This window comes from Pelobates fuscus, chromosome 2 (assembly GCF_036172605.1).
Source record: "Pelobates fuscus isolate aPelFus1 chromosome 2, aPelFus1.pri, whole genome shotgun sequence".
Lineage (NCBI taxonomy): Eukaryota > Metazoa > Chordata > Amphibia > Anura > Pelobatidae > Pelobates > Pelobates fuscus.
In genome coordinates, this window is record NC_086318.1 from 430,739,588 (window position 1) to 430,767,348 (window position 27,761).

Genomic DNA, 27,761 nt, shown 5'->3' on the forward strand with positions numbered 1-27,761 from the left:
ACTTCCTATTTTCCTCCGGCAGAAGTTACCAGTCCGGACTTGATCCGAAGAGCTGTTGTTTCAGCTCCACCAACAAAGCATTGTGATCATTCTATCGATTTTATATCGGCTAACATAAAATCAATCCTAGAGTAAGCACAATGCATCTTGGAGAAGCAGGTAAATTCTTTATCCTTAAGATGTAGAGTTCTCCAAATGTCCATCAAGGATGCCCTCCTTAATTTTTGCGAAAATATTGCCACTTGTTTTATGATATTCCCTTCCACTTTCTTCACTTTACTCATTTTTTTAATCCATGAGTGGGTCTCAGATACAATGAAAGTCTCCAGTGATTAACGTTTTAGTTATGTAAATTGTTATTAGTAATCACTTAGAATTTCTCATAACAGCCCCGCCCCTGGTGACACCACCAGCCACGCCCCTGAAATTAAAGTGTCCCTCTTTGTCTGTTTGAAATGTTGGGATACATGAACTTAATGCTTTATTCAGGATAACACATACCTGCAATTTCCACTGCCTTTCGAAGTTCATACGAATTAAGAGAACCACACTGATTTGTGTCAATGTCAAAAAAAATCTCCTTAAAAACAAATATTTTGTAGAGTGAGTCTTACTAATTAAGAACACAACACATTGTAAATTAAAACATAATGCAACCATATCACCATATCAAGACAAAAATACAAAACAATGTTTGCTACCTTAAACCTCTCCAAATAGCGCCATAATCGCGAAAACTGATCAGCGGCAAGACTCCCGGCTCCAGAATGCTGCTCACTAAGTTAAGTTAAAATTGGGTTTGAAGAATAAACTCACTGAATTTAGCTACCTACCTTTGCAGATACATTTTTTTTCCTATTTTCTGTAGTTTTTAATGCAAACATCACGTGTACACTCTACGGTCAGTATTTTAAAAAGTCAGGAATACAAAAGTTAAAATAAATAATGTTTTTAAATCCATGCTTCTTCCTTTGAGGCATTGTAAGGATTTTGCTATTTTTATGACAATTATATAAATGTTTTTTTTTAAGTTATTCATTTTTTTTATTTTGTAACTATTTTTACAATGTGGGTTATTCTTAAACAATTGATTTAAACCAAAGGCATTCTTTAAAATACACTTGTAGCAACACAGTAACACATCAATGTTGTTCTCGTTGATTAAAATATTTATGCTATTTCCATGACCGGTGTATAGTCGCCATATGGGCTGGCGGAACCTTGGACAAAAACCCCCCCACATACCTAACCCAATAACACACTGACACTCTGGTATATGGGAAAATTTGTCCACAGCTTTATTAAATAATTTATATAGTATATAACGATAATATTGCTTTAAATAAATTAACATATAAACATGGGTCATTGCCCCCACCTTCCGCCCCTCTCATCCGTATCCTTCTTTTTAATAGAGGGCAATGACCCCCAACATAACAAATACAAATATATAACGACATTTTCCAACCTCGCCAACTTGAACCGAACAAGTGCCAACCATAAGTAACCATGGCAGGGGTATACCCGGATACCCCTGCCCCACCAGGTTCTGAGCCACCTCCAGGACTCGAAACCACCATTGACCATAATTCCAAATTCTCCATGTTCCTCCCGTTCCTCATAGGGAGCCTATGTCCTCTCTCTCAGCTCCCTATCCCGCCGCTGTGAAAAAACGGGATAACTCCTATCTAAACATAAATATACAGGGAGGGTGGGCGGGACAAACTAAACCGGGTAGGAAATTAGAAGTGAACCTCACAAAATGGCTCCTCCCTTAAATAGCCAAACCCACATATCCCATAACCCACCTGTCCTGACTGTTCCTCCTGGGCCCGCCTCCTAACCCCTGTCAAGGCCCTGTTCCGCTTAAGCTGTGCTTTTGGCTACATGGGGCTACATGACCGGTGTATAGTCGCCATATGGGCTGGCGGAACCTTGGACAAAAACCCCCCCACATACCTAACCCAATAACACACTGACACTCTGGTATATGGGAAAATTTGTCCACAGCTTTATTAAATAATTTATATAGTATATAACGATAATATTGCTTTAAATAAATTAACATATAAACATGGGTCATTGCCCCCACCTTCCGCCCCTCTCATCCGTATCCTTCTTTTTAATAGAGGGCAATGACCCCCAACATAACAAATACAAATATATAACGACATTTTCCAACCTCGCCAACTTGAACCGAACAAGTGCCAACCATAAGTAACCATGGCAGGGGTATACCCGGATACCCCTGCCCCACCAGGTTCTGAGCCACCTCCAGGACTCGAAACCACCATTGACCATAATTCCAAATTCTCCATGTTCCTCACGTTCCTCATAGGGAGCCTATGTCCTCTCTCTCAGCTCCCTATCCCGCCACAAGCTCAGACCTTGACCCGTTAAGCTGTCTGAGCTCCGCCACCCCGAAGAAGGAACGCCCTCTGCATCCCTTCCTGCAGCCCCAAATTCAGCAGGTCGTAACCCACTGCCGAAAGGTGTACACCGTCTGAGCGGTAATACCCATCCAACCCCTCCTCCAGCTCCTGGTGCCTTACCACCACTCCCCCCAGTTTCCTGACAAAACTCGCCATCAGGCTGTTCACCTTACCCCTGCATCTGTCAATGGCTACCGGGTCCCGTGCGTACCGCCACCGCCGCCTCGGAACAATCTCAGACCATACCAGCATCACCCCGGGAAGCAGATCAACCAACCGGTTAAGATCCTGCTTCATCCATTTAACCAGCCTCCGCTGCGGGGTGAGGCCCAAGTCATTACCGCCTGCATGTAAGACTAGCATATCCGGCCGCGCCCCGCCTGCGACCATACCGAATATTGCCCTGCAGACGTCCCCCCAGCAGAAGCCCCGATACCCCCACCAGCGCACTACGAGCTGGCCCTCCGGAAAGCCCAGCTGCTGGCCTTGTGCTCGAGCTGCAGCCCTCCGTCCAGCCCAGAAAACGAAGGAATGACCCACGATCCAAGCGACCCGGCCTGGGGAAGAAAGAAAACACAGGATAAAAACCACCCGTACCCCCAAGGCCGCCCCAATGCCCCTTAGTGTTCCAACAAACCCAAGCGTACATATGAGCGGAACCTAACAGATTCCCATCTCCCAATCCGCTTGACTACCTCATCCCCCAAACCTAGACGTGTGGCCTCCGTGGCCGCCCCAATACGAAAGGAGTGGGTACCGTATGTGCCGGCATCCAGTCCCATCCGACCCAGACCCAGACTGAAAACTTTCTGAAATTGGAAGCGAGAGAGCGACGAGCCATCCGCGTGGACCAACAGGGACCCGCCAACCGCGGGCCTCTGATCCAAATACTCCAACACCGCAGCTACTGGGCACAGTGCCGAGCCCGGCAGAGCCCCCAGCGTAACGTCCCGGCCCTTACCTTCCACATCCGTCTTGGACCTAGCCAAGTGTACCACCAGCTTCCCATCCAGTATACGTACCCCGGACACCTGTAGGCCCCCCGTGGCCGCCCGGGTGTTGCTCACCAACTCCCCGACGCGGAACGCCCCAAAGAAAGCCAAAAGAAATGCCACACGGAATAGCGACACCTCAAATGCATTGAAACAAATGTTGGGCAGCACCTGAACAAGCCCTTCCAGCACATGCACCGACACCGGGCGCCTAGCGTCGGGGGCCCTCCGAGCCCTCCGATACCCTTTGAGTGCTTGCCGGACAATAAACGCCTTGGTAAGGTCCGCGCCCCCATGGAGCTTGAACCAGAACGCCATTGCTGCCATGTTCCTGTCAATCACTGCCGGGGAGGCGCCCCCCGCCAGTAATTGAAAGGTAAACCACAAGAAGGCATCCAGAGGCGGCTCCCCTCGTACCCCTCGGCCCAGCCCTCCCCAGGAACGTTCCCATGAACTCCAGACCTTACTGTATGCGGCCCATGTGGCCGGTGCCAGCGAAGCCTTCACGAGTCCGCCAAGCAGGACGCTCCTAGCTGCCACATCTCGATCGGGCACGGCTGACCCCTGTCCTGGGCCTCCGGGGCCATCATTCGAAACCGGGACCACTGAAAACGAGACAGAGCGTCAGCCACCTCGTTCAAGTACCCTGGCACATGGCGCGCGCGAAAGACCACATTCAGGGACATGCACAACAAAACAAAGCGACGCAGCAGAGTCACCACCGGCCTCGATGCCGCAGACTGATTATTAACCGCGTGCACCACGGACATGTTGTCCGAGAAGAAAACTACCTTCCGGTCCCTCAACCGGTCCCCCCACAGAGCCAACGCCACCACCAGTGGGAACAGCTCTAGAAACGCCAGGTTACGCATGAGGGGGCTCCGCCCCCATGCCTCCGGCCACTTTTCTGCACACCAGCTCCCGCTGAAGTAGGCCCCAAAACCCACGCTACCCGACACGTCGGTATACAGCTCCAGCTCGGCTGTCGACACGCCACCTTGCCGAAAGAACACCGTCCCGTTAAAGTCCCTGAGGAAGGTATCCCACACCCCCAAGTCTGCCCGCATGGATGAAGATACCCGTATGAAATGGTGAGGGGAACGAATCCCCGCGGTAGCCGCCGATAAGCTGCGGCTAAACACCCTACCTATGGGTATCACCCTACAGGCGAAATTGAGCATACCGACCAGTGACTGCAGTCGGCGCAGGGTCACCTTCCGTGCCCGACGCACCTCGGCCACCACGCCACGCAACCCTTCCAGTTTCGCCAGCGGCAGCCGACATTCCCCCCGCACTGAATCGATCTCCAGACCCAGGAAACTAAGGCACTCAGTCGGGCCCTCAGTCTTATCCGCCGCCAGCGGCAACCCAAAGCAGCCCGCCACCCATTGAATAGTACCTAACAAGTGCTGGCACGCGGGAGAGCCGGCCGGCCCCACACACAGGAAATCATCCAGATAGTGCACCACCGCTTTATCTCCCGCTTCCATCCGCACCACCCACTCGAGAAATGAACTAAACTTCTCAAAGTAAGAGCACGAAATGGAACACCCCATGGGAAGGCACAAATCCACAAAGTAGCCCCCCTCGAAGAAGCACCCTAACAGGTGGTGACACGCCGGGTGTACCGGAAGCAATCTAAAAGCAGCCTCGATGGCCACCTTGGCCATCAACGCACCACGCCCGGCTCTCCTCACCAGCTCGACCGCCTGGTCAAATGATGCATAAGAGACCGAGCATAGGTCCCTATCAATGTCGTCGTTCACCGACTCCCCTTTAGGATAGGAAAGATGGTGAATGAGCCGAAACTTCCCTGTTTCTTTCTTGGGGACCACTCCGAGGGGAGAGACCCTAAGGCCCTCCAGCGGCGGGGCCGAGAAAGGCCCCGCCATCCTAAAAAACCGCACCTCCTTGTCTAGTTTCTCCCGAACCACCTCTGGAAACTCCACCACCGACTTGAGATTATGAGGGCACGCAGTGCCGCCCCTCTCCCGAAAAGGAATGACAAACCCTTGCCCAAACCCCGCCCGAAGCAGCTCCGCGTCTGCCCTGTTACCGTAGCGGTTTAGCCAGGGCTCCATCGCGTCTAGTTTCACCGGGGTTAGCCCCCGAGGTAGTGGGAGACCCTCCGCCGCCAACCACGGCAGAGGCTCCCGTCCCCCCGGACTTTCCTTTCTTGAAACATCGTTGGAGCCCATGAGCCCCACCGCAGCCCGAGCACTCGTGCTTGAAGCGGCAGGCTGCGCCCCACTTGCACTGGCCCTCATTAAAGAGCCAGCATAAGCCCTTCTGCGAGGCGGCCGACGAGGAGGACTGACCCTTAGCGCCAGCCGCGTGCTGAAAGGGCTGCGCCTTCTGCGCCATCATGAGCTTCATCCAGAGAGGCAGGTCCATCTGGTCCCACCGCATGCCCGGATTCGCCGCCAGCCGCTGCCGGAACTGCTCATCATACCGCCACCATGCCAATCCGCCATAGGTGCGGTATGCCTCCCATATGCCGTCCAAGTAGCAAAACAGGGACGAGCAGGAGCCCGGCGATTTTTCCCCGATTACGCTGGCCAGGATACAGAATGCCCTTAGCCAGTTACCAAAAGACTTCGGTATCTTGCGATACCTCCGCCGTTTCTCCTCCTCCTCCTTCTTTTCGTCCTTCTTGTCCTCCTCCTTGAGGTCAAGAAAGTCCTCCAAGGGAAGAAGAGAGAAGATCTCGCAAAATTCCCCCTTCCAGATTTTATCTTTCACCTCCTGCTTGAGGTGCACCCCCAGCGGGCCCGCGAAGGACACATACGCATGCTGCCTCGCCGCTTCCGTCACCCCACCCGTTAACTCCGCCCGTTCGCTTCCCGCCTCACCCGCGCTGGAAGCCGACACAGCTTCCCCGCCCGCAACTGCCGCCGGGGTCCCCAGACCGGACCCCGCCTCACCTCCCCCTTGCGTCCACACCTGCCCTACGCTACCCTGTGTGCCACCCCCCGCTCCCAAGATTGGAGTAGTGACTGCAGTGTTTGTACTAGTGCACTGGACTGTAGCGATTCAGTAGACTCACCGGCCAAGCCCCTGGAGCCGAGGATACCCGGGGCTGCGCAGTCCGTCACTGCCCGTCCAGGATGAACGCCATCCGCCGATGTCCCGCCAACCAGGGAGCCCACCCGGTGCCTGGAAAACTCAGATGAGGAGCGACTCCGGGACCTGGAAAGAGGAGAAGAAGTCCTGGGCAAGGCGTACTGTTCCCCCACTACCTTCCCGTCCCGAACCGGGGAGCGCCTGCCAACCGCCAAAGCCTCCCGCCGGGTATCCTCCCGCCGTCGCGCCCCAAAGGCCCTGAGAGCCCTGCCACGTGGGCTACGACTCCTACCATCACCTTTGGATGCCAACCCCCGTCGATGCAACCTGGGGGACCCGGACCCTGCCGAACTCCCTGACGTTGCGCGCCTGCGCTGGGGCCTCCGTCTGCGCGTCCTGGGGGCCCTAACCGGCGAGGGGCTAGCACTACCAGACTCCGAACTAGACCCGCCCCCCCCGTTTCCTGCCCCGCGCCCCAACCCCGCTGCAGCCCGACCCACCCCTGCTCCTACAGAACCCAGACCAGGGACACCTCCCCCGGGGCCCTCTACGGACGCGGACGGTGACACCCCGCTCCCCGAGACAGCTATCCCCGACCGACCGGACCTCGGAGCCTTTCCTTTCCCCTTTCCCCTTACCCTCTACCGCCCTCCTAAAATCTACCGGACCCGCAGGCTCTACCCTCCGCCCCGCAAGCGAACTACCGAGGGACCCCCCACCCTCCCCCACCGAAGCCTGCCCAATCTGCACTCCGCGCGACTTCGCAGCATCCCGCACCCCTCCCAGGGGCCCTCCGCCCGACCCCTGCTCCCCTTGGGCCGCTCGCCTACCCGCACCCCCGTCCGCCGCTCCCTGGAATCGGGCCTCACTCCCCGCCTGCCCACCACGCCAAGGGGACCCCCGGAAGGGCCACCTGCACTTGCCTGCTGTACGTTGGGCCCGACGCGGACCGTCCCAGTCCGCGTGCTGCTGTCCACTGCCAAGACCGATGGGGGTGCCCTCCTGGGCCGAGACCCCACCCCGCCAGGCCCCGCACCAGGCCGTCCGGCCGCCATTTTGGATCCTGCTCCGCGCACGGCCCCATCCATGTTAGGGGGTGGTGCAGCGATGTCCAGGGCAGCCGCCCGTCTAGACTCACCACGCCGAAGCCCCGGCCGCACACTGGGAGGCAGAGCCTCGACCAGGCAGCTCCTGGGCCTGCTGCGACTTCCACTGGCTGTCTCCTGCACTCCCGTGCCACCGACCTCCGGTTCTCCTCCTGGGCTCAAACGCCTCGGGAGTCTCCGGCCTCATGTCCTGCCGCCGCAGCAAGGACCGGGCCCAGCTGGGCCTGCACCCATTCCGCTCCTTGTTGCCGCGCCGCTGTCCTGATCCCCTCCAGAAGCTTCTCCACGACATCCATGGCCCTGCAGAGGAGACAAAGAGAGAAACCCTACCCAGCAAGTTTAGAGAGCACCGGGATGCACACAAACTAAACCGGGTAGGAAATTAGAAGTGAACCTCACAAAATGGCTCCTCCCTTAAATAGCCAAACCCACATATCCCATAACCCACCTGTCCTGACTGTTCCTCCTGGGCCCGCCTCCTAACCCCTGTCAAGGCCCTGTTCCGCTTAAGCTGTGCTTTTGGCTACATGGGGCTACAGTACGTATAAAAAATGAGAAATACTTCCCCATGGCTATTCATGCTTTTAGTGACATTTACAGATGGTTTTATACTGCAAACCATTTAATAGTTATATGTTACTATTGGCAGTATAATGTCTCAGGCCATCATGGGGAGTGTGGTCAATGTATCCATTTTATAGTTGGGAAATCCTCATATCATTAGGGCAAGCCTTTGGAGAGACTTTGTCCAAGAAGCCTGAGCATCCCTTAGTCTATTATATCACTAAGGGGTTATGGACTACTTTGTGTCTATTACTGTATTTTTCTCCACCACACTGGGAAGAGGATAGGGGCAATTTGCCAAGCCCCTTAAAAATTAAATCTCACTCTAATCCCTCAACACACAGGGTAGAGGAAGAGTAGAGGTAATTCCCCAGACCTTATCTGTATTTTATCTAAATTAATAGAATGTATCTAAGAGTCAGACGTTTGAGATTATTTTCTTGACATTTTTCTTCTTGGTTACCCGCACCCGCAACCCCAATTAAAAAAAGAAATCATTCACCTAATTAAGTGTCTATTCGCTCAAATAAAGTGTGTTTTTGATAGATATAACATTTAATGGACATATTAGCAACTTGAGGATATTAAAATATTGTCAGCTATCCCTCAACGAAAATGTGGACAAACAAATTGGTTCTGAGGAAAAACTAATCATTAGATCAATTATAAGGTGTGTTTTTTTTGTTTAATTATGTTCATCTTGTTCCAAAACCATGACCTTTGTCATGGGGGATCTCTAGATCAGGATTGGTCAATCATTTATTTTGTTGTATCAAGATGAGCTATTCACAATCACAGTTGGGGGATGCCTGAGGACGTATTAGCATGTCTCAGCAAAAACGTGAACACAGTTTAATTCATGCTGGTAGGAAATCGTTAGATCATCTATAATCATCCATTTATTTCTTTGGATCCACAGATATTAAGTATTTTAAGGGAAATCTTAAATAGTTGTTTGGCCCCTCAACAAAAATGTGCTGAAAGTTGTACTCCGTTTAGTAAGTATTCATTAGGTCAGATATGATCAGTGGGTTAACTTGGAAGATCTAGGCCAGGGATGGGCAACTTTTGGCACTCTAGGTGTTGTGGACCTCATCCCCCATTACGCTCTTACACCCAGAATGCTGGCAAAGCATCATGGGAAGTGTAGTCCAAAACATCTGTAGTGCTGAAGGTTGCCTATGCCTGATCTAGGCTAATGTAATAAATGAACATTCTGTGTCCAAGTGAGGATCTTCAATAAAAATTTTAATATTTTATTCAGTTGGGTAAGTATTTCTTAGATAAGGTACATTCTTAGTCCATTATATCTACATTTATTTACTAAAGTGTGACTAGTGAATTCAAATGAATTGAATTATATGAAGTCAAATTATCTGAAGAGTTTTTTTTTCCAATTGAGCTTTTCTGTGGGACTTTGTGATTTCACGTGGTGTATGTTTAAGACTTGCATTGCAATAGAGTTATACTAGCCACTAAATGGCAAAAATGCCATAACTATTCAGTGATACCAGTTCATTTTTACCACCACGCATAAATAACATAAACCCTATGTCTCTAAATTAAACATTGTATACAGTAATATTAATAATTGAATTGGGCATGTGAGTAATTTGAATGATTTGAAAAAAGTTTGCCGCTATGACAGTGTTTGATAGGATACATCCATGGATCTCAGTATTAAACGAGTGGAGTCTTTCGTGAAGACGACTTGGCAAGGGAAATCTGCAAGGAAATATGAATACGTTAATTTAAACCTTTAGACGTTTGTGAAGCTGATTTTAATGAAAATGTTTTATATTGTGTTACAGTCAGCTCATGGATTGCTCCAATAACCTTTGTTTTAAACTCATTAATTTGAAACACAGGATAGCCAGCATATATATTTTGGGTATAGACTGCTCTTTGGGCATAACTAAAAGTACATCATTTTAATTTATAAACTATATTAACTAAAGTGAAAATTCAAAGCTTTCAGTTTGGCTACTCTGACGTTAATTTTGACGTTCACTTTCTTCTCTCAATTCAGTAAATAACTGGGAAGGGTCTTTCCAAGGGATCTGTGCATGACTGAGGAGGCACAAACTATTTTCGCTATGACTCCACTGCTACCAAGGAAGGTCTTGGTGTTGATCAAGGTTTGAGCAGCTGCTGGCACATACCATTGGATGTTTATTGATATTTTTGTTTTACGTTTATTGATGCAAAGTAAATCCTACCTTTCAGTATCACTTCATTGAGAAATCTCTGCAAATCCTGGACGTTCATTCTGCTTTCCTGATAGATAACAAATCAGCCAAGAGAACAGCAATCAATAAATGTTATCTTTTCCAGATTTCATTTTACAAATATAGAAACATAGAATGTGACGGCAGATAAGAACCACTCGGCCCATCTAGTCTGTCCAATTTTCTAAATACTTTCATTAGTCCCTGGCCTTATCTTATAGTTAGGATAGCCTTATGCCTATCCCACGCATGCTTAATCTCCCTCACTGTGTTAACCTCTACCACTTCAGCTGGAAGGCTATTCCATGCATCCACTACCCTCTCAATAAAGTAATACTTCCTGATATTATTTTTAAACCTTTGTCCTTCTAATTTAAGATGTCCTCTTGTTGTGGTAGTTTTTCTTCTTTTAAATATAGTCTCCTCCTTTACTGTGTTGATTCCCTTTATGTATTTACATTTTAAGCAGTTTAAACTCAGAAAGCGTGAAAAATACCCAAAGACTAATGTCAGATCTCACTTTCCACCCCGACTCTGTGTGCGGTATAATCAACCATTTACTACATGTACCTTTTAGTCACAGGTTCCACATTCACCTAGTGAAGTGGGACCTGCCCCGCACTGTGTTTCTGGACTTTGTAAGCGAGATCGGCCTTATATGCAAACTTTATCATTTCCTACACTTAAAATTGAGTCTTTGACAATTCTTACAGGGTCAATCATTAAACTATAAATTGTCAGCAATTCAAAGGGATTTTAAAGTTTAATTAAAATGTTCAGCCAATATAGCCGAACATGAAACACTTTTTCAGTTTGAGTTTTTTTATTTTTTTATTCTTTATTTTTGGTGCAATAGATTTTACAAACAGGCTCGTGGTGCCACGACAGCAGACACAGGCAGGTTAATGCAGACATGGTCGTGACATTATATAGTTGCACATTTTTTAAATAAAACAGGTTGTAAACGTTAGTGAGGTCGTTGCGAGTAAAATAGTTGTTAACATTGTTAACATGCTTGAGAACGTATGCTAAACAAACTGTTATAACGATTCAAGCCTAGTCCCCTGGGGGGTTGATTATGAGCATTTGCTTCAGATATATAAAACCGGTTAAGTCACTGTGCTTCAGACTACAACAAATTAATAAACAGGCTAGGCTGCGCGGCTAGTATACAATGCAGTGTGCTGGGTCTAGCGTATTGTAAAAATAAAGGTCACTGTTGCTGGCAAGGACAAAGCAAAACATTGCATTACAGAGAAAACAGCACAGGTATATGGTTTGGTATAAGCCCATGCTATGGCACAATAATGGTTTGTAAGGAGGGAGCTGTTCTATGCCTGTCTGACGAAATGGTCGTTCTCAGAGCCAAGCTTGTGTGTCAGTATATGTTTGCAGTGGTATGCTGTTGTGACCGCCATGCAGGTGGCATGAGTAGTGCTAGTCTTATGTGTGTAGTGCCTGTGTACTGCTAGCTGTGCAGGGTGAGTGTACTACCTGGGCAGGGATGGACTATACTTTGCTTACGGCTGGTTATGATTATCGTGGTGGGTGGCATTCATTATAGTCTGTAGGTCTTTGTATCTCTGGCTAATAGAGATGGTAGTCTCTGTGTTATGGGCAGGGTTGTTGGCCGTGAGCCGTGGATTGCATGAGTCCTGGTTGCATCACCCGATGCCCGTTCTGTTGGCCTTGCTTGTGTGGCTGAGTAGGTGTCCCATCCGGATTCCCTCCATGGCGGGCTGTTAATGAGCTCTCCGCTGGTTTCGTCCCCCAGAGTCCAGCTTCACTGCGTCTTGGCGGGCTTTGTGAGTATTAGAATACAGAGTTGTGCTGTGCTGTGCTGGTCGTTGGTTGCTGGGTCCTCTGAGTAATGGGTAGGTCGGGCCTTGTTCTGCTGCTTGGGATCGTCGGTTTCAGCGTTCAAGGGACCCGGAACTGTTTTCCGCCTTCTTGAGCTTCAGCTCCGACGTAGTCTGGAGGTCGCTCTGGTGTTGTGAGGGGAGTTCCATTGTAGGGTCCGCCGGGTGGCCGGGCGGATCCACGCTGCCACCGCTCTTATCACCAGCATGTAAGGTTGTCTCCGGGCTTTGAGTAGTGCCCAGAGGTAGGTGCGTAGCCGGTTGATGAAATCCTCTGTGTGCTTGGGTGGTTTGATGCATTTGTGCCTGGTCCTCAGCCGCGTCTGCTCTGCCATATTGGCTGGGCCTAGTAGGTCCCGTTTGGTAGAAAGTTTAGTTGTTTGGTCAGGTGTACATGTGGGGGTAATCGTCCCCAGCGAGGACCGGGATGTCCCCTGCCGGTTCCGAGAGTGGGTAGCATTGCTGTAGTAGGTGGCTGCTTAGGAGCATGTCCCGTGCCGCGAGATCGTCCACCTCCCCCTGGCCTCGGACTCTGCTTTGGTTTAGGCCGCATGGTCAGTTTCGTTTTTTCAGCGGCGCACCGGTGCCGGACATATATCATTGTGTTCACAATGCCGTTCTGTGTCTGATTCCCGTCACCGTTTGCCGCTAACTCTATTAGTGGTGTTGTGCAGAGAGGCACTGAGGCTAGTGGTGTTGTGCAGAGAGGCACTGAGGCTAGTGGTGTTGTGCAGAGAGGCACTGAGGCTAGTGGTGTTGTGCAGAGAGGCACTGAGGCTAGTGGTGTTGTGCAGAGAGGCACTGAGGCTAGTGGTGTTGTGCAGAGAGGCACTGAGGCTAGTGGTGTTGTGCAGAGAGGCACTGAGGCTAGTGGTGTTGTGCATAGAGGTACTGAGGCTAGTGGTGTTGTGCAGAGAGGCACTGAGGCTAGTGGTGTTGTGCAGAGAGGCACTGAGGCTAGTGGTGTTGTGCAGAGAGGCACTGAGGCTAGTGGTGTTGTGCAGAGAGGCACTGAGGCTAGTGGTGTTGTGCAGAGAGGCACTGAGGCTAGTGGTGTTGTGCAGAGGCTAGTGGTGTTGTGCAGAGGCTAGTGGTGTTGTGCATAGAGGTACTGAGGCTAGTGGTGTTGTGCAGAGAGGCACTGAGGCTAGTGGTGTTGTGCAGAGAGGCACTGAGGCTAGAGGTGTTGTGGAGAGAGGCACTGAGGCTAGAGGTGTTGTGGAGAGAGGCACTGAGGCTAGAGGTGTTGTGGAGAGAGGCACTGAGGCTAGAGGTGTTGTGGAGAGAGGCACTGAGGCTAGTGCTGTTGTGGAGAGAGGCATTGAGGCCAGTGGTGTTGTGCAGAGAGGCTTGAAGACTATGATGAGGCCTAATAGAAAGCAGTTGTTGTTGGGGGATTCCATCATAAGAGGTGTGGAGATGGACAATGGTGGTCTTGTGAGGTGTCTTCCCGGAGCTACTGCTCACAGAGACAGGAGACGTATCTGTAATATTGTTAAGCAAGCAAAGCAGGAAGGGGAATTGGATGTACTTGTCCATTTAGGGACAAATGACTTGGCTTGCAATGAGGTTTCAGAGGTTAAGGAAGTTTTTAGTGTGTTTGCCAATGATATACGGCAGGTTGCTTCCACACTGTCATTCTCTGAAGTTCTGCCTGTGCATAACACTCAGAATGACAGGCGGATGCGTATTAGGGACTTTAACTTGTGGCTTGGTGAATGGTGTCGGGAGCAAGGATTTGGCTTTATTGCTCATGGTAGCTCTGTTTGGAATGGAAATAAACTGTACAAAAAAGATGGTTTGCATCTTTCTCAAAAGGGAACAAATGTTCTCAGTGAGCAGTTCAGAGGTTTTGCTAAGATGTATTTAAACTAGGAGGGGGGGGGCAAAAGGGTGATAAAACATCAATCCAATTGTCCCCCAAAACAAGGACAGAAGGTGCCTGTAGCAAGTGTGTTAAAAAATGATAAGCTTAGAGTCATGTCTACAAATGCTCGCAGTTTAGGGAATAAGATCCATGAACTTGTGGCAATAATGGCAACTGATAGTGTAGATTTAGTCGCTGTTACTGAGACATGGTATAATGAAAAAAATGACTGGGACATAGCAATACCAGGGTACTCTTTATATAGAAAAGACAGGGAAGGCAAGAAAGGGGGAGGGGTGGCCCTGTATGTGAAGGATAGCATAAAATCTAGCCTAATAAAGGTTAGTGAGACGAACATAGAGTCCATTTGGGTTACGTTAGAATTTGGTAATCACACAGTAGTTCGTGTAGGTGTGATTTATAGGCCCCCAGGACAAATTGAAGAGTTAGATAATCTATTAGTTGAAGAAATAGCTAAAATGACAATGAAGGGGGAAGTTATCACCATGGGTGACTTTAATCTTCCTGATGTGAATTGGAAAACAAAAATAGCTACTTGTGCCAGAAGCACACATATTCTAAACTCCCTACTGGGATTGTCTCTAAAACAAGTCGTTGAGGAGCCAACTCGTAAAGAGGCCATACTAGATTTAGTGTTAACAAATGGAGATTTGGTATCAGATATTACTGTAGGTGAAAGTTTAGGATCCAGTGATCATCAGTCAGTGTGGTTTAATATAAGAACAGTGACTGAGTCACACCACACAAAAACAAAAGTTTTAGACTTTAGAAAAACAGACTTTTCTAAAATTAGAATATGTGTAAAGGAGTCATTATCAGACTGGAGCAACTTAAATGGAGTCCAAAATAAATGGGATTATTTAAAAGCTGCACTACTGAAGGCAACAGAAAATTGCATTAGGCTTGTAACGGACCGTTTCAGCATATGAGGGGTTAAAATCCGTTTAGGCGATAATCCCCTTTTCTTATTAAGGCACAGCTACTGCAGAACATCAGAACTCACGAACTGGATATAGGTGAATAAGGTAGCACTCCAGCTGGAACCTCACAAATAGCTGCTAGCAGATGAATAGGAAAAGCAGACATCAGCTTACACTCCTAGCAGTCAAATCTCCAACAGCATACAGTGAATCCCCCCAAGAACGAGACAAGGCTCCATGTTGAAGGTCAAGCAGTGGTCTGAGGTGCTGGGCACCCAGCCTGGTTTTTATTACATGAGTACACATACAGGCCACACCCAGGGGGAGGCATAAAATAACCAATAACATAGATGTTACCTCCCACACATCCCCTCCCCTTAGTGTGACACTTAATCCCATTATGTGTACAGTTCAAAATATACTTTTACACAACTTTCATAACTTTAAAACCATACATCACATTCACATAAAAATACATATCCACAATCAATCTATTCTTGGGAACAACATATTAAAAAATGGCATGAATCAGACCAGGGGTTCAAAAGTTAGTAAAAGTATCTTTTATTCCCCCTGGCTCAAACAGTAAAAGTAAAACATCCCCACAATGCATCATGGCTTCCTCCCTTCTGCCCTGGAGATAATTGGAGAAGAAATCTAATTATCCAGGACTAGAGGCAGACTCCATTAACCACATGGTTGCAAAACAACATAAAACTCTTTAAAATACATAAAGTCACATTTTATACATTAAACACAGACATTTAACATATCCCCAGATAGCTCAGGTCTGCGTGCACATTATTAGGGGAATGGCACGCAGACCACACAAATACAGTTTAATTGCCATGGAGCCAAAGTCTTTCCCATAGTCTTTCATTATATGAATAGGCTCCATGGCATAGCTATCTGGGGGGTATCACTGCTCACACAGGGCAAGTACCGAATGGCCCCACTGTATTTAAAGGGCCAGAATGAGTGACATGCACTCTGTTAGGGCCGAATAATGTTTGTAAAGGGCCCAATCTCCCAGGGCCATAGTCCAAAGGCAGCAGGCGGGCAACCAGGCTCCTCCAATACAATGTGGCGAGATTGGTTTCATCACATCTCTCCCCCTTTCCAAAAAGACTAACAGGGTACCTGACCTCCTGCCGGTCAGTGCCCTTGTTAGTCCAGCAACCCACCCATAAAGCAAAAAAAACAGTACAGCCCACCCACAATAAATAGTTACTACACCTGGGTAGAGGAGAAGTTTGTCCATGTCCAGGTGCCTCACCACGGCTGTGTAGGGGACTGGTAGGCTGCCTTGGTGGGTTGCTGAGTGGGCAGAGACCAGCGGTACTCTGTCCTGGTGCCAGCACTACCACCGGAGTAGTCTGGTTAGAGCCTGGTTGCTGGAGACGGACTGTCTCCCCCTTAGTTGCATAGCTCTGCTGCTGAGTGGGGAGACCGGTTGTCTCCCCCTTGGATACACAGCTCTGTCGTGGGGGGGTAGGACCGACCGTCCCTACCCCCTGTGTGGTGAGTGCAGAGACCACGGTCCCATCTGCACCGGTGGGGGGTTTACAGTCTCCCCCTGGTATATTAAGCTGCCGCTGGGGAGAGGGGGTAACAGGCTCCTCTCCCACTAGAACACTCTGCCGCTGGGGAAAGGAGATTGGGCTCTCTATTCCCTGCACATTACGGATCCGCTGCTGGGGAGAGGTGGTAGCAAGCTCCTCTCCCATACATACTTTCCACCTTTGTGGAGGGAGACCGACTGTCTCTCCTCCCAATACAGTGTCCTGCCGCTGGGGAAAGGAGACTGGGCTCTCTATTCCCTGCACATCAATGATCCGCCGCTGGGGAGAGGTGGTAGCAAGCTCCTCTCCCATACATACTTCCAACATCTGTGGAGGGAGACCGACTGTCTCTTCTCCCAATACAGTGTCCTGCTGTTGGGGAAAGGAGACTGGGCTCCCAATTCCCAAAAAGTCACGCTGCTGCTGGGGGGTAGGACCAACTACCTCTGCCCCCTGTAACTCAGCCTGCCGCTGGGGAGGGAGGACGCTGCTCTCCTCTCCCGGCATTTCACACTGCCTTCCCGGCATATCACTCTGCTGCTGGGGGGTAGGACCAACTACCTCTGCCCCCTGTAACTCAGCCTGCCGCTGGGGAGGGAGGACGCTGCTCTCCTCTCCCTGCATTTCACACTGCCTTCCCGGCATATCACTCTGCCGCTGGGGGGTAGGACCAACTACCTCTGCCCCCTGTAACTCAGCCTGCCGCTGGGGAGGGAGGACGCTGCTCTCCTCTCCCTGCACTTCACACTGCCTTCCCGGCATATCACTCTGCTGCTGGGGGGTGGGACCAACTACCTCTGCCCCCTGTAACTCAGCCTGCCGCTGGGGAATGGAGACTGGGCTCCCAATTCCCTGCAGGACCGGTGGAGAGACCTCGGTCCCATCTCTACAGGCCACCTGGGGTTCTTCCCAGTAAATCTCTACAATATCTTCCCAGCGGAAGGGGTCTGGATCTGGGTCTGTCACCTTACTGTCCTGCTGAGCCTTCCCAATGAAGCGGAAGAGATCTTGGTAGTTTTGCTCCAGTTCCCACTCCAGGGCTGCTAGGTGAGCCAGGTCTTGCTCTACCTCATGGGGGTCATCCCACTCATGCCTAGCCTCCCTCTCATAGAAAATGTCCTGCAGTCTGGTTTGCGCAGGGCTCCCAAAGCCAGGCTCTGCAAAGGACTCCCATAACAAGCCAGGACCATCAAACTCCTCTCCCTCTGGCTTGTCATGTTCGGCTGTCCAGGGTATATACTGTGCCATATACCACCAGAGCGCCTGGTAGGCATCCTCCAGCCATAGCTCCTGCCATACCCGGTGCTCTAGTTCCTTCACCCATTCCTCCAGGGGCTGCTCTCCCAGGAAGGGCATCCGCAGGGCCACTTGCTTCTGCAACCGCTGCTCTTCACTGGGGAGACTCTCACCCCGCTGGTATTGTACATTATCCAGGGCCTGGTACCAGATGCCTTTCCTTATTGCATCCCGGTCATCCATGTCACCCTTATTGTACTCCACTGCTGGTTCCATCCTGGTGCTGTCAGGGTCGCTGTACTCAGACATGCGTTGCCCTCAAATTGTAAATCCAAAGAAATGGTGTTCTGTAGCTGTCCTTCTGGCTGTAGGAACGATCCCGCCGCTTGCCACCAATTGTAACGGACCGTTTCAGCATATGAGGGGTTAAAATCCGTTTAGGCGATAATCCCCTTTTCTTATTAAGGCACAGCTACTGCAGAACATCAGAACTCACGAACTGGATATAGGTGAATAAGGTAGCACTCCAGCTGGAACCTCACAAATAGCTGCTAGCAGATGAATAGGAAAAGCAGACATCAGCTTACACTCCTAGCAGTCAAATCTCCAACAGCATACAGTGAATCCCCCCAAGAATGAGACAAGGCTCCGTGTTGAAGGTCAAGCAGTGGTCTGAGGTGCTGGGCACCCAGCCTGGTTTTTATTACATGAGTACACATACAGGCCACACCCAGGGGGAGGCATAAAATAACCAATAACATAGATGTTACCTCCCACACATCCCCTCCCCTTAGTGTGACACTTAATCCCATTATGTGTACAGTTCAAAATATACTTTTACACAACTTTCATAACTTTAAAACCATACATCACATTCACATAAAAATACATATCCACAATCAATCTATTCTTGGGAACAACATATTAAAAAATGGCATGAATCAGACCAGGGGTTCAAAAGTTAGTAAAAGTATCTTTTATTCCCCCTGGCTCAAACAGTAAAAGTAAAACATCCCCACAATGCATCCTGGCTTCCTCCCTTCTGCCCTGGAGATAATTGGAGAAGAAATCTAATTATCCAGGACTAGAGGCAGACTCCATTAACCACATGGTTGCAAAACAACATAAAACTCTTTAAAATACATAAAGTCACATTTTATACATTAAACACAGACATTTAACATATCCCCAGATAGCTCAGGTCTGCGTGCACATTATTAGGTGAATGGCACGCAGACCACACAAATACAGTTTAATTGCCATGGAGCCAAAGTCTTTCCCATAGTCTTTCATTATATGAATAGGCTCCATGGCATAGCTATCTGGGGGGTATTACTGCTCACACAGGGCAAGTACCGAATGGCCCCACTGTATTTAAAGGGCCAGAAGGAGTGACATGCACTCTGTTAGGGCCGAATAATGTTTGTAAAGGGCCCAATCTCCCAGGGCCATAGTCCAAAGGCAGCAGGCGGGCAACCAGGCTCCTCCAATACAATGTGGCGAGATTGGTTTCATCACAAGGCTTGTCAGTAAAAGCAAAAAATTCAAGAAACCACTGTGGTACTCCGCAGATGTGGCCAAAATAGTAAAAAACAAAAAGTTAGCATTTAGTAATTATAAAAAAACCCAGAGTGAGGAAGACAGAATGACCTATAAGATTAGGCAGAAAGAGGCTAAGCAAGTTATAAGAGCTTCCAAATCACACACAGAAGAGAAAATAGCACAGTCAGTAAAAAAGGGGGACACAACTTTTTTTAGATACATAAATGAGAAAAGAAAAGTAAAACAAGGATTAGTTAGATTAAAAACAAAAGAAGGAAGTTATGTAGATGAGGATAAAGGTCTAGCTGACTGCCTCAATGAATATTTTTGTTCGGTATTTACAGCTGAAAATGAAGGAAAGGGACCTCTGTTAAAAAAAAAGGATAAATTAGTCATTTATTACATGTGAGTTTACAGAGGAAGAGGTTCTATTTCAACTGTCAAAAGTAAAGACAAATAAGTCAATGGGACCTGATGGAATACACCCAAAGCTATTAAAAGAGCTTAGTGGTGTACTAGCAAAACCATTAACAGATTTATTTAACCAATCATTGTTAACAGGAGTAGTCCCAGAAGATTGGAAGTTAGCGAATGTTGTGCCCATTCACAAGAAAGGTAATAAGGAGGAGTCGGGCAACTATAGGCCAGTAAGCCTTACTTCAGTAGTAGGGAAAGTGATGGAAACCATGTTAAAGGATAGGATTGTTGAACATCTAAAAACACATGGATTTCAAGATCAGAGACAACATGGGTTTACTTCAGGGAGATCATGCCAAACTAATCTTATTGATTTTTTTGATTGGGTAACTAAAATTATAGATCAGGGTGGTGCAGTAGACATTGCTTACCTAGATTTCAGTAAGGCTTTTGACACTGTTGCACATAGAAGGCTTATCAATAAACTGCAATCTTTGAGTTTGGATTCCAATATTGTTGAATGGGTAAGGCAGTGGCTGAGTGACAGGCAACAGAGGGTTGTAGTCAATGGAGTATATTCGAAGCTTGGGCTTGTCACCAGTGGGGTACCTCAGGGATCTGTACTTGGACCCATTCTCTTTAATATTTTTATTAGTGATATTGCAGAAGGTCTTGATGGTAAGGTGTGTCTTTTTGCGGATGATACTAAGATATGTAACAGGGTTGATGTTCCAGGAGGGATAAGCCAAATGGCAAATGATTTAGGTAAACTAGAAAAATGGTCAGAGTTGTGGCAACTGACATTTAATGTGGATAAGTGCAAGATAATGCATCTTGGACGTAAAAACCCAAGGGCAGAGTACAGAATATTTGATAGAGTCCTAACCTCAACATCTGAGGAAAGGGATTTAGGGGTGATTATTTCTGAGGACTTAAAGGTAGGCAGACAATGTAATAGAGCAGCAGGAAATGCTAGCAGAATGCTTGGTTGTATAGGGAGAGGTATTAGCAGTAGAAAGAGGGAAGTGCACATGCCATTGTACAGAACACTGGTGAGACCTCACTTGGAGTACTGTACACAGTACTGGAGACCATATCTTCAGAAGGATATTGATACCTTAGAGAGAGTTCAAAGAAGGGCTACTAAACTGGTTCATGGATTGCAGGATAAAACTTACCAGGAAAGGTTAAAGGATCTTAACATGTATAGCTTGGAGGAAAGACGAGACAGGGGGGATATGATAGAAACATTTAAATACATAAAGGGAATCAACAGAGTAAAGGAGGAGACTATATTTAAAAGAAGAAAAACTACCACAACCAGAGGACATAGACTTAAATTAGAGAGGCAAAGGTTTAAAAATAATATCAGGAAGTATTACTTTACTGAGAGGGTAGTGGATGCATGGAATAGCCTTCCAGCTGAAGTGGTAGAGGTTAACACAGTAAAGGAGTTTAAGCATGCGTGGGATAGGCATAAGGCTATCCTAACTATAAGATAATGCCAGGGACTAATGAAAGTATTTAGAAAACTGGGCAGACTAGATGGGCCGAATGGTTCTTATCTGCCGTCACATTCTATGTTTCTATGTTTCTAGATCAATTTGAAACCTTGACAAATCCTTCATTAATCAATACCCATGTTACACCTGGTGTAACTAATGAAGTCCATGATTAGTTGACTCAGACGTGCTGAGAAAACACTTGTTTTGCATATTTGTGCTGTTGTGAGGATTCCATTCAGGGGGTTGAATAATTTTTGCATATTCATTTGAATTTGGGCACTTGAAGCATTCCATTTTGTTTGATTTGTTGATTGCAAACAGCTGAAAGTCTGTAAATTCTGACAATAAACCTGATTTTCAATGGGGGTTGAATAATTTCGATTGGAAATGTATTTATCAGAAATGGCTGGTTATAGTAAAAATGTATATTGTATACTAAATTGAATAATGAAATGTATCCCTGCCCTCATTGGTGGGTCCAACTGATGGAACTCTTCAACACTGGCAGAGATTCACCTAGTTTGGACACTCCAGAGGTGTCCTGGGGCTTAACCCCTAAATAGAGAATAGTGAAAGAATTTACTTAGACCATCTGGATACCAAATCTGGAGGTCTATAGTAAGTACTGGAGTAGGAAAGATGGGATTACCAAATCAATTAATGATAGGACCGTAAAGAGTCTTTAGCAAAAATAACAAAATAGGTGGTCAAATACCCGAATTGGGTAAAAAATCTCGCCACAATGGCTCACCTCAAACTATCTTGGTCAATGGGGTACTTTATAGATTTGTCTTAAGGAAGCTACAGATATTAGACTTTAATCATGGAAGGTCAATTCTGATAGCTACAGACAGCAGATAGGCTTAGCTCCAAGTTGCTAAGTAAAGTATTGACTAGAAACACTGGTCTTAAGGCTGGGAGCAGACTTAGTTGCAAAGCTCTATAGGCCACAGCTAGCGTCTGTGGAATTATCTAAATAGAGCCAACAGGATTAAAAAGTAGTCTTGCAAATAATCAACAGTTCAAAACTGCAAACATACCCATCCATATAAGGGCTAGATAACTGTAATGAGACCTATTTGTAATGTCTAAGGCTCTCAGTATATCTAACCCATATTATATGAAAAGAAACGGGGGGGAGGGGGGGGGGGGGGAATTAAACAGCTTGCAGGACTGTAGTACTAAGTCTAAGAGAATATAGTTAACTGCTCCCAGGCAACATGTCCAGTGTGATGAGGTGAAAAATAAGGAAAGTGAAAATTAGAGTGATCTAATGTGTAGAACCATACTTAGATTGTTGGTTGCCTACACATAGTGACAGTGCCCTAGTGAAAAAATAAGTGAAAGGAAAGAGAAACCCGACGCGCGTTTCGGTGCTTTCTGTAATGCACCTTCGTCAGGGACTGGAGGGAGACTGACCTCAAGTCTCCTTTTAAATGTGTGCTAGTAACTGCTAATACCTGTTGGACCAATCAGAATCAGGCATGTGACTACATTTTGGCGCCAAAACAAAACAAACAAACAAATAAAGAAAAAAAAAATCGGCCAATCAGAGAGCTTGCCATCTGACATCAGCGGCTGAGTGGTTTTAACTGTTGTGGTGCCGAAATTTAGCCTTAGAGAATGAATAGATTCTGGCTATTGGGGCTACTACTGGCACTCCAACTTCAAGCCGCAGGCAGATTTATTGTGACAGAATGCAACGCAACGTTTAGACCGGAAAGGTCTTTTTCTTCTTGGATTATTGTACTGTGATTGCTGGTCCTGCTCTGGAGCACCCGTGGCCGTTGGGACTGAGTGCGGTTCTCATCACTTACTCTGCTCATTGGGGCTACTACTGTGATAATTAGTAGCTTACATTAAAGTGAAATCATGCCATAAGCATATATGGTCTTTGAAGTGGTATTGTGGTTTCTGAGGCATTTCTAGTATTCATGCCTGTACTGGTGAAGATAGTTATTTGCATGCTGCTTAGTGATGCTATGAATACCTCACATTGTTGCAGCTGTAATTTGTGTAACTTAGTTTTGGGATAGGGTTACATTTTATTGATACTGTAGCAATATACCATTTCTGCTCAAGAAAACCTAGCCGGCCGAAATCAAGAATGCTGTTTTGTGGTCAAATACAGTTTGCACATAATGAAATCAAACCTGTATCTATTATTTAAACTGACTTATTATATGAAAAGACAATGCCAATTGACTCAGTCATAATGTCAGGTTTAGAGCTGGATGAATTTTGGCAGTAATGAACTAAGTCACAGACTTCCGTCCCTAGACACATATCAGGAATCTGACGATTCCGTTCTAACAGAATACCGAGCAGAGGTGTCTTTGCGATACTTACTAGGAAACGGTGTTAGCTGTGTCTTTGATTATTGGAATGGTTATATGCTGGAAAGCATGTGACTATTAACTAAGCTCTGAAGTCGGGACAGTAGTGTGTAGTTGATAGATTATCGCATTGCAGCTAATAAATTGTAATTGCCTAAAAGACACAGATATCTATCCCTATTATAAGAGGAAAGATCAAGGACATTTCATTTTATGGGGTCTGATAAAGTGTATTATGTACCGCTTAGTGACCTACCGTCACTTCTTAAAGGGCCAGACGTCCATATTAATGGCTGTGTGTCCAGGCAGTTCTTACAATGATTGTGTTGCAATTACTATTTTCAAACTTAGCTCTGAATGTAATGTTAATTAAAGTCTGATTACTGGGACAATCTGACTTCATAATCATAACATCTAAAAATTGATGTGTGTAGTCTGATTATTAAATGTAATAGGTTAGAGGGACAGGTGCAGCAGCTACTAACTATGACACAACTTAATTTAATTTTGCTGAAGACTATTTACATATTTACATATATACAATAATGAGAATGGCGTGTATGCTCATTAGAACCTTAATGGAAATGTAATCCTTTTAAAACAGGAGAGAGGCATGGTATTTGCAGTGTATAGATAGTTTCTAGTCAGAGATGAAGGACGTATACGAAAAGCCTTCATTCAACCCTGCAGGGGACAATGTTTTGAGTGTGTATATCCAATAACTTTCTCTTTGTAGAAGTTTGATATCTATATCCCCTTTTCTTCAGCCTAGTTTGATTTTCTCTAAACCATTAAAGCGTAAGTCTTGTGCTGACAGTGATACAGTGATTTCATTTTTAGATGACGTGAAATCACTGTATCAGTTTGTCTGGAAGGATTCACTGAATTAATGTGTTCCAGAATACGATTTTTAAAGGGTCTAAATGTCTTCCCCACGTACTTTAGGCCGCAGCTGCATGTCAGGAGGTAGACAATTCCAGCTGTTTGGCAGTTAAAGAAAGTTTTAACTGTGTATGTCTTCGTATTGTTTGCATTAGAAAAAGTTTTTGAATGCCTTCTGATAAATTTGCAAGCCTTGCAACGTCCACACTGGTAGGTGCCTACTGTTGGAGACTTTAGCCAAGTGGTCGGGCCTGTTTTCAGTGGGAGATGACTTGGTACAAGAATGTCTTTAAGGTTACGGCCTCTTCTGGCTGTGAGTGAGACATGAGGAGTAAGGACTTCTTTTAGATGTTGATCTTGGTATTTTAGTGGCCAGTATCTTTCAAGGGTTTGTTTCACAGGGTCCCATCCAGAATCAAAGGTGCCAATACACCTGATCAGGTTCTGGGTTGTATCCTTGGTGGAATTCTCAGTAAGGAGGGACTCCCTTTCAGTTAGTAGTGTCCTCTGGTATGCTGACTTCAGGCATCTATTAGAATACCCTTTCTTTTTAAACCGCAACCTCAAGGTTTGGGCTTTCAGTTTAAACTCTTCTAGTGTGGAGCAGTTTCTTCTAACCCGAAGATACTGACCCGTGGGTATTCCTCTCTTTAGAGAGGAAGGATGGCAGCTCTCCCAATTTAGCAGATTATTGGTGGCCGTAGGTTTTCTAAACAGGGTAGTGGATACATAATTATCCTGTGTAATTTCTAATGTGACGTCAAGAAAGTGTAGTTTATGGCCTCCTATTTCATGAGTAAGTCTGAGATTGATGTTATTGGTGTTTAAGGCTTCGACGAAGCTGTTAAACAATTTAGATGATCCAGTCCATACAATCAACACGTCATCAATGTAGCGTTTCCACAATTTGATGTACTTATGGTACTGGGAAAACCCTGCATTGAAGACAATGTTGTGTTCCCACCAACCTAGGTGGAGGTTCGCATAAGAGGGGGCACAAGTTGTCCCCATAGCGTTCCCTCTCACCTGGTGGTAGTAGGTCCCCTCAAACAAAAAGTAGTTGTGCGTAAGTATGTACCGTAGGAGTTCCACCACTAAGTCATTGTGGTTGGTGAATGACCCATCTCTAGATTGGAGGAACCACTTGTTATTTTTGCTGAAGACTCTTTACGGTCCTATCATGACTGATTACGGTCCTATGACTGATTTTCCTCTCCAGTCGGTCCTCTCACACCTCGCCCCTCTGCCAGTCCTTACATTGGCTCCCTGTATCCTATAGGAGTCAATTTAAAGTGCTAACCCATACATTTAAAGCACTGAACAATTCCAGCCCCTCTTATATCTCTTCACTGATCCAGAGGTATGCCCCTCCTCGTACCCTCCGCTCTGCCCGCGACCACCTCCTGACCGCTGCTCGCACCCGTACGGCCAACTCGCGCTTGCAGGACCTCTCACGGGCGGCTCCTCTCCTATGGAATAACTTGCCTACTGCCATCAGACTCTCCCCTAGTCTTCAATCATTTAAGAAGGGCCTTAAAACCCATCTCTTCAGGAAAGCGTATGGCCTCCCAGAGTAATCTCTCCCTTACATACCTGTCTCTTGCTCTCTCCTATGGGACAGTGCTTTGCTCTCTCCTCCAGTTCTGCTTCACTCCTACTTGATATTTCCTATCCTAATGTCTCTAATACCCCACCTCCTATAGACTGTAAGCTCATTTGAGCAGGGTCCTCTTCAACCTATTGTTCCTGTAAGTTTTCTTGTAATTGTCCTATTTATTGTTACATCCCCCCCTCTCAAAATATTGTAAAGCGCTACGGAATCTGTTGGCGCTATATAAATGGCAATAATAATAATAATAATAATAATAATAATAATAATAATAATAATATCATCATTAATTGATTTGGTAATCCCATCTTTCCTACTCCAGTACTTACTATAGACCTCCGGATTTGGTATCCAGATGGTCTAAGTAAATTCTTTCTGTATACTAAATTGAGTCTAGCCCGGACCCAACACCATGATACGTGTGCCTGTGAGTCTGCCCGCTCCTCTATCTTACCACCAGGGGGTGCACAAGTAAAGTAGCTGTAACATTTTTAAAGCAACTTTATAATGAAATATCACGTATTCGAAAAGGCTTGTTTACTTACTACACTAGTTTCAAAACACATAAAGTATGCATTTTTTATCCTTTTACTACCAAGCACTTTTGTTTAAAAAAGTATCAACATAACTTTTATTTGAAATGAGAATGTAAATGTAGAACACAAATGTAGAATAAAACATCAATTTTATGTCAAGATTGCTGCTCTGAGGAACATAAAATGTAACTTATGTAAATATATACAATTTAATTTTTTTAGGTATTGTTTTATCCTTTACACATTTTCTCATGTGTGTATCTTCTAAGTTTCAATAAAATAGCCAAATTCATTAACCAGAGATTTATCATTATGTTTCTGGTGATATAATTTAATGGTAGATACATGTTATATTTGTTGGATTATCTACTCTGTGGGTTTTAATTTAATTTTATACTGTTCTGAATTATTTTTGGTCACTACCTCAAAATAAAAATATTCAGATACTCCTAGCTCAGCCTCCTGCAAATTAGTCCTTAGTAATGTTTGGTGCTTTTAAAGAAACACTGTCCCTCCCCCCTACACACAAAAAGAGCTTTTAATAAAGATAAAACAAAAATCTTATGAAATACTCATATTGACAGTGCTGGAATTTCACTAAAATTCTCACCCAGTCAAAAAAATATACTGAGACAAAATAACGTTCTGACACACGAGGCAGAGCTACAGCCATCAAGAAGTTTCAATCTCCTAGCTGTCAGTGAACTGACTCTATCTCTGAAGGATCCCATGGTCTCACCATGTGAGAGTAAAGCAGTGAAGCTAAACTTTTGTTTGTCTGTCCCCCTGCCACCAGACCCCCAACAGCGATCTTACTGTTGGGGGTCTTTGCAAATTACACAGAATTCCCATATCGTGACAGTTCCGCTTTAAAAAAAATAAAAAAATAAAAATCTTTATTAATACATTTCCAGAAATAACAAAAATTACAACTTGGGTAAGGCATTGATGAATGGAATATTTACAGGCCGACCAATAATTAGCAGTTTTTGCAGGTATTGGTAAGGTTTCAGCAGTCAGTAGGGATCATGAATACCCAAGACACCAGAAATTATTCAATTAGAGTCCATTAGCCTACGCTTCT

The 27,761-nt window shown here is 46.3% G+C and overlaps 1 protein-coding gene across 2 annotated transcripts in view; it reads right to left on the reverse strand.

Annotated features, from left to right (window-relative positions):
• LOC134587590 (calpain-13-like) overlaps positions 1 to 27,761 on the reverse strand; it is a 242,171-nt gene that overhangs the window by 121,268 nt on the left and 93,142 nt on the right. For both annotated transcript variants that reach the window (XM_063444079.1, XM_063444078.1), the window contains exons 18-21: positions 10,377 to 10,434; positions 9,821 to 9,882; positions 702 to 770; positions 502 to 580 (exon numbers count right to left, since the gene is read on the reverse strand). In XM_063444079.1, the coding sequence (XP_063300149.1) occupies positions 502 to 580; positions 702 to 770; positions 9,821 to 9,882; positions 10,377 to 10,434 (268 nt within the window). The remainder of the gene's footprint in view (positions 1 to 501; positions 581 to 701; positions 771 to 9,820; positions 9,883 to 10,376; positions 10,435 to 27,761) is intronic.